General features: G+C 38.5%; 1 protein-coding gene across 1 annotated transcript in view; it reads right to left on the bottom strand.

Moving 5' to 3' along the window:
• VPS35L (VPS35 endosomal protein sorting factor like) overlaps positions 1-15,668 on the bottom strand; it is a 43,573-nt gene that overhangs the window by 2,297 nt on the left and 25,608 nt on the right. The window contains exons 26-29 of the mRNA XM_063414679.1: positions 15,306-15,420; positions 5,381-5,520; positions 3,401-3,566; positions 1,508-1,626 (exon numbers count right to left, since the gene is read on the bottom strand). Of these exons, the coding sequence (XP_063270749.1) occupies positions 1,508-1,626; positions 3,401-3,566; positions 5,381-5,520; positions 15,306-15,420 (540 nt within the window). The remainder of the gene's footprint in view (positions 1-1,507; positions 1,627-3,400; positions 3,567-5,380; positions 5,521-15,305; positions 15,421-15,668) is intronic.

Genomic DNA, 15,668 nt, shown 5'->3' with positions numbered 1-15,668 from the left:
TTTAAAGGAAATGAACCAATAAAAACACAAAATCATTAGAGCCTTGTTCATTTAAATGAGCAGCCAAGAAGCTGAATAATAAAAGGTCACCAACACTGAAGTAATCCAAATAACACAGTGATTTTATGAGCAGCTTTACTTTAGCACAATAAGAGATCTCTGATAATATTCTCATCACTTCTATTTCCTCAGCAACAACAGCTTCCTCAAACAACTATTCATTCTTACAAAGCAATTTTTATCTAAATTTCTCAATGACTTTCACTCAAAAAGCAAAACAAATGGTGCCTCTTTGTAAATAATGATGGACAGAGGAGCAAATCCAAGGCTGCAGAGGTAAAGGCAGGCCAAGCACCTATATCTGTGCTGCTTAGCCTTAAATCCAGTTTTCCATGCAACAACAGCCTCAGTGAACTAACACAGCATCTCCTTATGGAAAGCGTGCTTGAAAAGAGAAAACAAACAAAAAAAAGCCTTTCAGAAACCATGGATTTCAAGCTCTACAAACATTCCTACCCACAAAATCTATACAGGAGTCAGATGCAAAAGAATCCCTAATATACAACCCAGAGTCCTGAAAACTCTGTTTATATTTCCTTCCAAGAGCTGGTTGGACATTCTTAGCTGTGCTAGAATGGTTGTTTCTGTTCTGAAAAAGACCTGCTGTTCCCTCTGCTGATGTGTACAGTGATGTAGAGGATTTGAGCAAAGGATATTTTCATCTTCCATCTCTGCTCAAGGAAGGACAAACAGGATGGCAAAAGCAGAGAAAAGGCTAAACTTAGCACAGTGTGCTCCCAATATGTATCACTTAACACATTCTGCATTGGCAAACACTCTGGGCTGCTGTGCAAACAGCCCATCTAAAAAATTCCATCAAATCCATCACACCAGGCCAGGAGCCACAAGATTTCTATCAATAGAAGCCATCCAGTAAGGGCTGAGTGGAAGCTGTGGAAGGGTCCACTCTCAGAAACAGGCACATTAACAGAACAGTGAGTTCTCATTATTTCAGCAAACATCAGTCACCTGCCTTTCACATCCCATCCATTAAGCTAGATTTGATCCCTCAGAGCCTCTGAATTCCAATCAAGAAATCCAATAAGCTGCCTAGAGTTTTCTTTAGTTTATATTGAACAAATATACTAAAGTCAGAGTAAAGACAAAACAACTATTTCCTCCCTCAGTACCTCTTTCCTGACATCATCTTAGTGCCTGGGATCTTAAACTTTTATAATTATAGGTGGCTTTCATTGTATTTTCCCCAGTAACAGACTAACTGTGAGCTCACTTTGCTCACTACAGAATTGGACATCTCTAGGTGTCTCCACCACAAGCCTGCCTATGTGATGGTCTCACTTTCTAAACAAGTAAAAATACCCAAGTTCCTTTTCTTCTGAGGTTCCTGAAGCTTTTGAAAATACCAAGTCCTGCTCAAAGGTGGTCTGTTTCTTCAACTCCAAATTACTTTTGGTTTTGTATTGCATCAAGCTGAGTAAGAACATACCTCCTCCTTTCCCAGGGTTTTCAGATGATCCAGGATCTGTGATACCACTGTTTCACTCAGTTTATTAATTTCAGCCAGGAACTTGGAGTCTCCACCATACAGAGCATCATTGGAATCAACTGCAGAGAGGAATTCAAGCTTAGGTCTGGCCAAAGAGCTATACATTTATGTGCTACTGAAAACTTCATATATTGATAGCAGAGCACCTTTGGAAGTCAAAAAATAACCCTCCTCCATGAAACACAAACAAAACTGTGTTTTTTAAGTGCCTACCCCTTGCTTGCCTACTATGTCCTTTTGATTTTAGGAACAAAATACTGAGAAGAATCTTTTAGCTTAAGGCCAGTCCTCTATTCCTGGATGCAGCCAGGCTCACAAGTATCTCCCAGACCTAATGTTAGGCAACATATCATGGCAATTTTCAGGTGTTCCACAGAGACAGACTCCCTGCTCCCATCACTTCAGCAGAGTATGGCCATCATCTTCAGTGGCAGCAGCACTGGGCCAAACAATTTGTGTTTTATTTAGTGAAAACAAACAGATTTTCAAAAGAAACTGGTTTTTTTTTTCCTTAAAATAAACCCATGATTACCGCAAAGTCATGGATAGAAATTCAAAAAGTGTATTTTCAATTTCAAAGACCTTAAAGGATCTTTGGGAGGGAGAGATCTCTTCAAGTTTTTACAGCTTATATAATTGTGATTTTAAACATGTCTTTTGCCCTAATTTATTTATTTTCTATTAAGAAGTAGGGTAAATAAATTTTTAGGTTTAAATGTATTCTAGGTAAATCAGAAAGCACAAAAGATAAAAGATAATACTCTGTTTTCAAGTAAACTTCATTTTAAGAAGCTAAGGTACAAGGTCCACCTACAAAAAAAACCCCATTGCCCTACTACGGGGAAAAAATTACTAATTTATATTTCCATGCCTGTCTCCATTAAAATTTAATTAATTTAGATTTCTCATCTTGAGATGAGCTATTTTGGTCAAATAAACTGAGTGAAAGAAAAATCTAAAGCACACTTCCTTATAGAATTTGAACAGCAGATTTACTACAGAGCAGCACTTCCACTGACAGCTATTTTCTGTGCTGCTAACTGCAAGAGCTATCTTGTCATGGGTGGTAAATCTGACAGACTATTCACCAGAAGAACTGCAGAACACACTCCAGCCTGCCCCTCTGTGAAAGTCCTGTGCAACTGAAAGAAAAAAAATCAAACCATCTTGGCCTCTCTAACTGATTAATCTTCTAGGATGCTTTAAAAGATTTTTTTATTCCCTACCCTAATTTAGTAATCTATAATCAGAAGACAAATATTCAAATTTTAGAGCATATCAAAATATTCCAAAAATTATTACAAAAAAGATAGCAGCTATTTTACAAAATTAAAATCTTTAGAATTTTCTAGCTAGTCTGAATATTTTTGTAAGCTACTGCAATTTCCAAAACTGAAGGCCTGCCTTCAAAGCAGCAAATACATAATTTAAATAATGAAGACTAGGCTTTACATTCTGAAAGCTGGAGTTGATAATAAATGTGGATGAAATACCAATGGTATGTATAAATCAAGTTGATGCTTTAAGCCCTTCATATGCATAATCTTTACTTGAAAAGTTCACATTTATAAGCATCTGCACCAATACCACCAGAAGCAAACTAAGTAACCCACTCTGCACAGATTCACTTTTAAAGAACAGACTGCACATGTTCAGAAGCCAACTCCTAAATATTTAGGATTACTCTAAATTACAATACCTGGAACTGGATATAAAAATAATCCATTCTGTAGGACTGATTAGCACCAGTCTTCATGAACTGGCTATGATGATAAGACAGTACTACAAATGTCCTGGTGGAGTGCAAGGAGCCAGAGCCCCCCTAGATATTACCTTTATCTACATGGTAGATAAATGCTTCTTGAGTCATTGCAGACAGCAGATGCAAAACATTAGTATAAATCCTGACTTTGTCATCGCTGTTATCCTCCCAAGTATAATCCTGGATCACATTCAGTAATCCTCGCACCAGGAACAACACTCCTTGTTCTGGATGGTCCTACAGAGAGGAAAACAGATAGGTCAAAACTACACCACAACCCTGGAGCAAAAATAGGATTATTTGCAGTCATTCAGTGGTGTAGAGTCACAGTTTGAGCTCCATAAAAGCAGAACTACAATATAATTAAAGCTGACAGCTACTTAAGTGTGCTTCCTACAAATCCTTTGAAAATTTTTTCCAGTTTCCATCTAAAATGCCCATTTGACCCATAATCAGAACATGATCCAGGCAGCCTCCACAGACAAACTTTGGAATGCTTTGTTTTGTAGTCATGGGGGAGCAGTACAAAATTAATTGTCAGCTTCTCAACAGCTAAGCCTCTAAAATTAAACACTGGGTAGATTTTGTTATTAAAATCATATCAGTAAGCTGTAGTGTATTACTCATATAATTATGACTTTCAGAAGAACACCTACACTGGGAAGTCAGTTAGACAATCAACAATCTTTTCACATGAAATGAAAAGGAAGACTCTGCTTTACATAAGCTGGGAGTTTTTACAAGCAGCTTTAATTCTGCACCCAGCTAATTCCAGCTGGCAATTGGATCAGCAGCACCAAGACACACAGGACAAATCACAGTCCACTGGGGACACCTCCTTTTGATCTTCTGTAAACAGGGAACAAAGTTAAGGAAGTCTCTGAATCCTGGCATCTGGTTGCAAGTTATTTTTCATGACTGAATCTGAGAGGTTGAATCTCCCTTCAGTGACCTGTTCAAGGCCCCAGTCACTGCACAGCCTCCCCTCACAGCAATGACATCCCAGGGGCAGCAGTGACATCCCAGGGGGCAGCAGTGACATCCCAGGGGGCAGCAGTGACATCCCGGGGGGCAGCAGTGACATCCCGGGGGGCAGCAGTGACATCCCGGGGGGCAGCAGTGACATCCCGGGGGGCAGCAGTGACATCCCGGGGGCCAGCAGTGACATCCCAGGGGCCAGCAGTGACATCCCAGGGGGCAGCAGTGACATCCCAGGGGGCAGCTCCCCTTCCCTTCCAACAACACAGCACCTCCTGAATTTCTGAACATGCACAGCTTGGGAGACCCTGCCCCTGGAACAGGGGGAATCCACAGCTCTGCCAAGGACTGAACAACACCACACTGTGCTGCTTCACCAAACAGGCAAAGGACAAAGGAAGGAGAAAACCATCAGGGAGGTTTCAGTGAGCAGGAAAAACTCACTCTCTCCAAGAACAAATGAATATTCTTCAAACTTCTTAATTTACAATTTCCCCTCATCTTTTAGATATAACTGAAAATATTTCAGAGGGAAAATTACATCTCTCTCTAAACTTGACAGTTAGTTAAAAACTGGAAGGGCGTAGAATGGTAGTACTTTGTGAAATATTCATCAGAAGAGGAAGATCATGCCAAAACATATCTTCTAATTATTGTTTTCATTCAAATGATTAGGCAACCTATACCAAAGTAACTGAAACTAATAGGAACTAGAGCTCTATATTTTTCCCCTCCTCATGTATTAGAGTTTTTTGAATACTTAGCTAATAAACCAGTAAATTATGTTTACACAATTAAAGGATGATGAGATTTCACTCTACCCAAATCCACCTCTATGAAAGGTGTTACTGAGAGTGGCAATGCTGTACCTCCACCTGCCCACAATTGTTCTGCCTCCCCATTTTGCACTGGGATGAGTGATTTTGCAGCCAATGAGCAGAACAGTTTATCTTTTCACACAAAACTAATCCTTGCACCTCCCACTCCAGAAGACCAATGTCCCTAAATTTTTAAACAGGAAAGTCAAAATAGTCTATACTAACTTATGTGCTATTGATACACACCCAACTTACCGGAACAACTAACAATGTGGAAAAGAAATTACAAAGGAATTCCAGGAGGAAGGCATCAGAAGGTCGCATCTTTCCATCTACGCTGATCATTTTTGGCACTTCAGGAACAAGGCTCACTGCAGCTTTGAAAAAAGCATCAGCTACAAAATAAAAATAGAGTTGCTGTTATATCACTCCAGCTGTGATGGCAGCCACGCCTGTGACCCAGTGGTTGCTTTGAATTTGTTTCAAATAGATTACAGAAAATGAATGTGCTTAACTGCAGAGAAACCCAAGACTCAGCAATGGTCTGATTCTTGAGAAATCTGTGTTAACTCAAATTATGCTGTTTATGCAAAGGAATTTCCCACATAACTCAAAACTTCTGAAGTTGTAAGTCTCCTCCTTTGCATAACAAGGAGACACCATCATTCGTATGCATTGCATATACAATAAGAAATTAGCACACGATTCAAAATTGACTTATCAAAGAAATGCTTATGACAGGAGAATGGAGAATCCAAGGGGGAGAAAAGGTTCATGCTGTCTTGTTCAGCAATTCATTCACAAAAGGCTGTTAAAGTTCTAAGAAAGTACCAACAATTCCATATTTCTAATTATTTATAATCCCTAAAAGTAAAATATTAATATAGTACACAAACCTGGCCTATTGCTGGTTACCTAGATTAAAGGACTTTTTCCAAGAATCACAGTACAGGAATTAGAGAAACCATCCACCATTACAGCCTTGGCAAAATAGCCATTAAGAGGTTTTTCATAACTATTTATGATGTCCCTAACCTTACAAAAACATAAATTCCAAACACAGAACATCTATTCCTCGGTTTATTGATATTCACAAATTAAAAGTAATAATATTTTCCCTCTCACACTGGAAGACCTCCCATATAGGCTGAGTTCACAAAAAAACTTCTGACAGCAACATTGTTTTGCACTTTCTTGGCAACATTTCAGAATATCCAAGTATCCCACTCAAGTTGTTGAGCCATATACTCCAAAGCATCCTTCAGAATTAATACCATATCTTTATTTTACAGGAACAGAGACCCAGGCCATGTAATCAGCTTTTATCAAAGGCAAAAGGGGAATTGTTGATGAGAGCCAAGAGGTGTAACATGGCTGGGATGGAGATACCACTGACAGGCAGGCATGGGCATTTCCAGGAGCACAGCTTGCTCTGGAAAAATTCATTTGAGACTCCAAGCAAATTTGCTAAATATAGTACCAACTGATATCTAATTTAAGCTTAGGAGGAATACCAGAGAAACATGTGCTTTGGAAAAACTGTAGTTCTTCTCACTCTTGTTTTTTCAGCACGTAAGTGCTCAAGCACTTCTGGACTTTTGAGTGCTTAGAACGCAGACACCTTCCATCAAACTTTGTCCTTCCTTTTATTCTGCACATTTGTTTTGAGGTGAAAGAATGTTTATTTCCAACTTATGAGTTTAGACAGCCAGCCCAATGGAAGGTAAGTAATCTTTCTGTGAGCTTTATTTGAGGAAGGAAGGCAGCAGCAGATGTTCATTCTAGCACAAGTAAATGAATCGCTGTCACTTCCACAGTTGTCTCCTCAGAAAAAAAATAAAAGTGCATGTCCCACATCACCATACAATGAAAACATGTGACCAGACAAATGAAAAAATCTGCCTTAGAGAATAGTCTGCATACCAAAGTAGCCATGTCTGTGCAGGGAATGCTCCTGCCTTGTGAAGTTATTTCATAACAGGACAAGAATGACCTGTGCAGCAATCGGCATCCATGGTGAAAAAGAGCTGCAAAGTCCCTCACCCAAATTTACTGCCTGCTCTCTCAGCAATCACAATCCTTCACGTTCTCCTCTAAACTTCTGCCACAGTGCAAACCCAAAGCCTCTTCTCTCCAATTTGAAAACCTGAATTTGATTCAATTTATCTTCTTGCCGTTGCTGTGAACACGAGCTGCCTCCATCTGGCAGAGCAGCTTCAGAGCCCCGGGCTCTGTCGTTCCTGGGCTGCTGAGAGCCCTGCCCGGCTGCCCCACAGGTCCTGCCCACACCATGGACCTGCCCCTGCTGCCACAAACTCCTGAGCCCCCATCTGTGCCTCCCCTACCCACGGCACCCACACAGCTGCTGCTCCTGCGCTGTCCCGTGTGGCTGCTGCCACCACAGGGTCACCCTGCAGACCCCACACTGTCACTGTCCCAGCACAGTGGGGACACTCAGGCTCTTGCCCCACACTTTTCATCCTCGTTCCTTGCCTTTTTCTCCCTGCTTCCCCTGCTCAGTGCAGCAAGGCAAGCCAAAAAAGCAACACAGCACACAACAGTTGTATTTCACTTTGGTACATCCAGAAGAACTGGCAAAGGAGAATATGTTCATTTTGCAGTAAGTCCTGTCAATCTGTGCTAACTGTGAAATGGTTTTGTGCTGGAACACTAAAAGCACATTTATCCAAGATATATGTGCTCCATAAGAAGCACAAATAAATGCATATCAATGTAAAGGTTTTTATTACAGACTGCAGAAAATGACCTGTCCTCTAAACACTACCATCCTGGCAGGGAGGTGTCAGAGTATGCATTACATGCTCTGAGTTTGGAGAGAAGGCTCACTAAAAAGGTTGTCACAGACATGCTGTTTTTTCAAGTATGAAATGAGCATCACTGTTTAATTCTGAATTACATTAATTATGAGGTTATGCAATGATGGTTTCTCTGTATCTTTAAAAGTCAATTTTTAATACTATTACTGTAGAGATGTTTTAAACCAAAACCATACATTGCTTTTTCTGGCTTCCAAAAGATATAAGGAACCACTTAAAAAGCACTGAAAGCCACAACAATCTTATGTTCTTGACTAAAAAACCAAAAAGAAGATTAAAAAAGGCTTCTTTTGATGAAGGATGCTGTTTTCTTATCTGCCTAAAGTACAATACTGCTTCTGAAGTGAACCACTGTTAAACTGGATAAGGGGAGAGCAGCCTGTACATTACAACAAATCACCATGATGAAGCTTCCCCGACTGCTGTTAATATCTTGTGCAGTGCTCTGAACCTAACACACTTCATGCTTCACTAAGTTCATCCTTTCACAGCAGCTCCTTCATTTTGGTTGACCATAATCCCAGAAATCTTTCCCCCAAGCATACATGTTGACCTTCAGGCTACAAAAACTAACAGTCTTGGATATCCAAGTCAGCACTTCCAGAAATAGCTGGAGAAAAAACAAGTGAAATTGGTGTTGAATGTTCTGCTATTGACAATGTTCACATTTAATTACACCTACACACAACTACATGTATCTCCATATATTTTTATGTATCAATCTCTCTATATATAAAAATTCAGCTTGCACTGTGTTTTCTGTGTTTCTGACAGCCAATTAAACTGTATGAATTCAAAATTTCAGGCAGGAACAAAGTCAGAGATGAGAAAACAATTAAACTCCTTAAGTCCACCTTCAAAGAGCAAAAGGGAGCGAGTTTAACATACCTACCCAAAGTATTTTTAGTCACGGCTACGATTACACCAGGCTAAGTCCACCCAAAGGACAAAACCAGGGACCAAGCACATCTTCTGCATTCCACACCACCTTCCTGTCTTACAACACTGTCAAACCTAATTTAATACTCTGAAGATTTTGCTTCCACATCCAACAGATGTTGGAAATTTAATGAAGCTTGTACTCCAGTGCAAAAAACTATTGGGAAGCAAGCTTGGGGGTTTTGTTACCCTATTTTTTCTGGTAAATAAATTAATCCATTACTGTTTTGACAACCAAGTATTGTAAACATTTGAATCTCCTCCTTCTCACATTGGTGAGGTCACTGTGAGAGTTCTGCCACATTGTTGAAATGTGGTTTTCCCTTGAACTACGGTAAATTGTTCTCCATCTTAAAGATCTCTACACATCACTTCCAATCCAGAAACAACCAAGAATTCTTTGAAGGAAGAAACTTGAAATTAGGAAATGAATGCACTGCAGCTTGGTGAGCTGCAATGTACTATGTTAATTCATACTATTTCATATTATGAATTAGCTTCAGATAAAAAGGTAATTATGTGGATGAGCTCAGTAGAGCCAATTTTAGGCACAGCTTGATTGAAGATTGTTAAAGGCATTAGTACTTCAAGACAAAGGCATACAGAGGAGTAAGTGGAAGGTTCATACAGGGTCATCAGTCAGTATCAGCAAGGACACTGGACACAAGAGATTTTATTCTTAAGGTGTAATCAGTAAATGCAACACACACCCCACCCTCTGCCTCCCCTTCCACACAGAAAAAAAACAACCCCAAAAACCAAATACAAATTACAGCCTGCCTCTCTAAATTCTACATAGTCCCTAAAGACTGTGAGGTACCACATCAGCAGCAGTCTCTAAAGAAAGCTCCACCAGTAATACTGAAAATTTTGAAATAATAAATGCTGCAGTTAAATATTGTAGTTTCTACTGTTACTAAGAGGCAGAAAAAAAATCAAATGAGCAGACATACAAAAAAAATGATACAAGGCTGGAAAGTTTATATGTTTTCTACAGAGAGAAATCTCTCAAGTCTTTCAAAGAACCGCTGAGATTGTGTTTAAAAGTAATTCTGCTAATAATTACTCAGACTTAAAAAAAACCCTTTTAATATTCATCTTTATAGGCTTATGGCTTTTCAAACAACTAAGCTGAAAGAAGATAAGGAAAAAGGTCCTCATGAGAGTACATAACTTAAAAAAGGATGGAGTGGATGGAGAGAGGAGAGGGAATAAAATGTTTTGAAGTGGAGTGAAATAACAAGTGCATTCCTTAAGGTTTTGCAGAGACATGTCCTTAGGAGGAGCTGGGAGGTGACAATGTCTGCAGACTGGTCTGGAACGTGACTGCAGAGCATCGCACATGGAGCTCCTTATTCTGAGCAATAAAGCAGCAGATGAACTCTAATATTAGTATGGCATGTGGGGAAAGAAACAGCCCCTGCTATAACTATAGAAAGAGAGGCTCTAAATAGGCTATTTACATTCATGAAAGAGTTTGGAATCATTATAGATGGTTTCCTGAAAACTACATCCTAAACAGCTGTTGAAAAGGCGAGGCAATTATTAGAATCACGAGGAGAGTAATGGAAAACTGAGGTGTCCTTCTATCATTTATATTGCTGTTGGCCATTTATACCTGGAATAATCTATTCTACTCCTAATCTTCCCATTTCCAAAAGCACAAAAAGATAAAAAAGATGCTAGGGCATGGAACTGTTTCCTTATTAGGAAAGTCAATACTGACAGCAGAGTCTTCAGGAACTTACAGACTACAATATCTCCTAGACAGCAAAAAGAAAATTAATCTGGAATGATTGAATTCTGCTCCAGCAGATCAGCTGCAAGCTCTGAGCCACTCACCTAACATTTAACATATATTAATCCCTAAACATTAGACTTCCAAGTAGCAGATAACTGTGGAACTCACTATCATATGAAGTCACAAAGGCCAAAATGTAAAAATCGATTAAAAATATTAAATTCCCGAGAACTGGTCCATCTATTTTATTAAATACCATGGTCTGGTCCATACAAAAGCTTTGTTGAAGGATGTACTAAATGACCTGCACCTGAAAGCCAAGAAGCATCATTCTACATTATTGTTTCCTTAGTAGATGCTACAAGACACTTTCAAAAACAGGTCATGGGCTAGACAGACTTGAAGAACTGACAAAGTGATATAAAGTACTAGTCTGAAAAGCTTACAGAGACAGAGATGTCACCTCTCTCACATCATAAAAGTGATTGGCTGGGATAAAGAGAGGAACAAGAAAAAGCTCAGGGAATGGGAGAAGTCTCCAGCTCTGGAAATCTCAGGTAACAGAAGAGGTCACAGTTCTGTCCAAATGAAGCAACATTTAGCATTGCAGTAAGGAGAGCAGTATGACATCATCCTTTTCCCAAAGCTCTTTTACTGCCTTCAAGGAAAACAGAATTCAAAAAGATAACAGTCACCATATACCATTCTCAGCAGAGAAACATGAGCCAAAAGAAGTCCTAGTACCTGTAATTAGGAAAATCTCTTCATGTTCCTATTTCTCTAAATTCTTTATCTCAAATTCTCTCTATTTATATTCTTCAGATCTATAAAGATTTCAGGAGATTAAGAGGAAATAGTAAGAATTGTTATCTCATGATACTGAGAAAATACTCTGAACCATGTTGAGACTATGATTTAAAATTACTTATTAGATATTCCATACCATACTTTCTCCAGATCGTGACTGAAGCCTTTAGAGAACACTCATGAAAAAATAACACTTTCTACAGTAGAAAAGAAATTTTCTTTGCAATCTGGTGTAAATGTGTTTCAGCCACAACCGGAAAACAAAACAAATACCTAGAAGTGCATTCAGCACTGTATGCTTCAGAATTAAAATCTGCATATCCTAATCAAAAAGATCTGCAGCAGTTCCTGATCTGGGGGACAGGCTCTCCATTTTTATAAAATTTAATGTTTGACAATATCCCAGTGAAATTAGTCAGACAGAATCAGCTGAATTACCTTATTACTCAGCATGTTATTTCAAGTGAGGCAAAGATTTCAGAGCCTTTAAAACAAAAATGCTGCTTAACACATGTTAGCAGAAAGTTATGTCATCTCTACCCTCCTGCTGAATGCTGTGACCAAACATTAGAAACTCCTGCTGTCTCTTTTTTGACAGACAAAAGTAGCATTTCCACAGGGAGGAAATGTGTGCAATGAAAATCATACCTACACCTCAGAAGTCCAGATAGGTGACACAATGGAGCACGCATTTAATCTCAATTTAGTCCAACACCCCCATGACAGAAAGCATGACCAATGAGAATTTATTATTCTCTGCTGGCAGCATGCAGTGCTCAGTGGCTCAGTTAAGAAAAATGAAAAGCTCATCTCTGCAAAATACAACCTCTTCCTTTCAAAGGTGGGATATTAATAGGCTCTCCAGAGATACAAATGCATCCAATATGCATCCAAATTCACCTAAAACATTTTAAACATAATTACAGATTCATTTCATTTAAAACAGGTCTTGGGATCTGGAGACAAAAGAGACAGCAGTCATTTTTAATACATTCTGAACGTTCCCAGACAGACATCCATCAGAGTATTAATGCTGGAGTTTCATAAGCCTATAAATTCACAGTTCTGACCCAACTTCATTGTCTGAAAGAAAATCTATTCCATAAAAAATTACAATGTTCTAATACTGAAGTATTTGGATGAATTTAAACACTAGATTTGATTAAAAGTGTGGCAAATCCAAGCAAACAAGGCTGGGATAGAGGAAATGGGAGCAGCAAGACACAAGGACTGATGGTTACCAGTGCTGCCCCTTGAAACTGGGAATGAGGCAAACCCCAAACTTTCCCAGCTGTAAGCAGATAAGCTGTAGCTCTCCAGTTGCTGATAATTTATCAGTGCAATCCTCAGACTCATAAATTCATTTATTGTTATGACCTGCACATCTTCCTTTTTCAAGATAGATACATTGGCAATTTAGAGAAATCTTCCTATTGCCAACAGAAGTAGTGGAACTCCATTTTGTTACGTGTTTAAGTGAAAAGTCAAGTTTCATCACTGAAACAGCTGGGCTCCCCATAGAAACTTAAAATTCAGAAAAATCCACGGCTTTATCTTGCTGGAACCTTCCAGGAGGAAGTGCATGCACAAAACTGATGCACGCAGCACTGCTGACTGAGCTATTGGATCAGGTACATTACCTTTCAGCTTTATTTCTCTTCACAATTTTAAACCAATTAAGCTAATTCAAATCAGCATGAAATAAAAGTTACAGAAGAGGCACAGTTTCCCTTCCTGGCCTAATGCTATCATTAATGGCACACTCTTAAATCTTCATGCTGCATTGGTTTTAGTAGATCAGTGTCTAATTGGCACCAGTTAACTCAGTTAACTGACTGGAGTGAAATTTGCTGCTATGAATTAATCAGTACTTCTTACTTCTTACTCATTCAGTTGAGATATAGATTAAACTGTGTGAAAAGTAACTTTCAAGGACACATTATGAGACTTCAGTGCATCAACATATGGAAAGATAGTTCACAAAAAATGTCCCAAGACAGTGCCTAACTGTTTAACACATGCTAAATTACTCATGCAAGTGACAACATGTCTCTGAGTACAAATTATACCCAAAATAGCTCTGCTAGGGGAGCAAAAAAGTGAATAACTATAAAACCTTGGTAAATGAAGTGAGTTACTGAACATCAGTTTTGCTCTTGCTTCATTTTAACAAAAGCAGAGATGGACTAAATGCTCCTCTCTCTAGCTTGTGAGTCTAAAATTCAGGAGAGTGTGGTTAAGAAACACATTTCAGAGACTGAGTTCATAATACTTTGCATATATCTGCTACCTTAAAAGATTTCAGGATGGGGATTCTGGTAATTGTTTAGTGAGTGCACTGTATTCATGTGTCAAACAACAGCTGTGCACATTTGTAAACCCTCACACTGAAAAATCTGGACAATTGTTGGGGCTCAGGAGTCTCACTCAGAGAAGAACTGGATCACAAAAATAGGAAAGGCAGTTTATAAGTTGAAAGATATTAAATCATAGAGTGGGTCCCAACATGGTCAGGGAATAATTCTAAAAACTGCTTTGGATTTGCTTCCAATAAGAGAAGCTCTGCAACACAGCAACAATAACAAAAATTGACACACAGGACAAGGTAAGCTGGTCAATTAAATAAAACACCATAGGGAGAAAAAGTGATTCCATTTTATGTAAACTCTGAAAGAAACTGCACAATGCTAACTGCACAACAACAGATTTTGCACATCCTTTATCTACACAACAAACTTGGACACAACAGTCAGCTTTACTCTAAATCCTCTGCTTTGCTGTATGGGCAACATCAGATTCAAAACAAAGAAATACAACAGTCACTGTGCACAAAAAGTCTAAATCAGCATCCTAAGTCAGCTTGTTTGTGCAGCTGGAACTTGCTGGTAAATGCAGAGCTTGAAAAACAAGCTCTCACGAAGAAGCAGAGCTAACACAAAGAATTAATAGCCACCACAAAAGATGGTGCAAAGTAATCCAATTTATTACTCTGAAAACATGTAGAGGAAAAGCATTTACTGTTGGAGAGCAGACATTTAAACTCAGGATTAAAATTGCAGAACAAAGTAGAATGACATCACTTGAAAAAGGAAAAGAAAAATACTGCAAGTTAAAAGTATATGAAGACATCTGGACTGGACTGATTTCCATTTGTAAGGTGAATGAGATCTTATGAAATGGTGATACAGACTTAATGGTCATTCTGATGCCAGAATAGTTCCCGTTATTTTCCCCAAATCACTTTTTGTCAGAATCTCCTATTACTTAACACTGAACTAACAGGATGACTGCAAATGTGCTCAGGCACATTTCAATCAATAATTTAGCTCCAAAAAAAGAAAAAATATTTTTCAGTCTTCATATGATCTGATATTATGCTGTTGTTTCACTCTGATATAGTGGCACATTTTCTTGGCTAAGCATTTATCATGCAGGTGCTCTGATAGCAAGTTTCTGCTGTCCCTGACCTAGCCTGGAATTCTTTTCCAGCTCGTTAGTGAATTTTGTCAGTCTGTGAAATACTACATGGATGCTTTCATATTTTTTTTGAATGATAATAAAGTACATAATTTGTGATTAGAGTGCTTGCATAATTATGAAGGAGGAAAACTTTCCATGCTTTCCATAATTCCTAACCAGGACTATGTCAACTACAGTCAGCTGTCTTGGCTCTTGAGATCACATTGAAGAGCTGCTTTAATATGACACGGTTTTGTTTTAAAAGTGTTTGAAACACAGCTGTATTTTAATTGCATCCTAAATATACATATGACTTAGGATATCAGCCAAGTTATTATTCACAGTTAGAAATATTTCAGAAATAAGTGAGCCATAAGTAGACAAATTCATGCCTTACCTTGTGAAAGGCACTGATTTGCCAGAGCAACCTGTCCAGAGTGTAGATAGAGATTAAGACGTGTGAAGATACTGCTCAGAGATGGAATTGTAATGAAGCAGAAGGCAACACAAGCCTAAAGTAAATGTAAAAAAAATGAGTAACAATCTTTACTGATTTAATACACAATTAGGAATCAAAATCTGTAAATCAGTTTTGGGGAAGATTTTCAATACAAAGCAAGTATTAGGTGAAGCACAAAATCAGCAATTTTAAATTTCTAATGAGTATTTAAATAATTATATATTTTTTTAAATTGTTAATATGACTAGATAAGCTCAAAACTGACTCTGTATGTCTGTAGCTTAAAGAGTTCCTCTCTCC

Source organism: Prinia subflava, chromosome 17, assembly GCF_021018805.1.
Source record: "Prinia subflava isolate CZ2003 ecotype Zambia chromosome 17, Cam_Psub_1.2, whole genome shotgun sequence".
NCBI classification, from domain to species: Eukaryota; Metazoa; Chordata; class Aves; order Passeriformes; family Cisticolidae; genus Prinia; species Prinia subflava.
The sequence above is the reverse complement of the archived record's forward strand: the minus strand, read 5'-3'. Positions and strand labels throughout refer to the sequence as shown.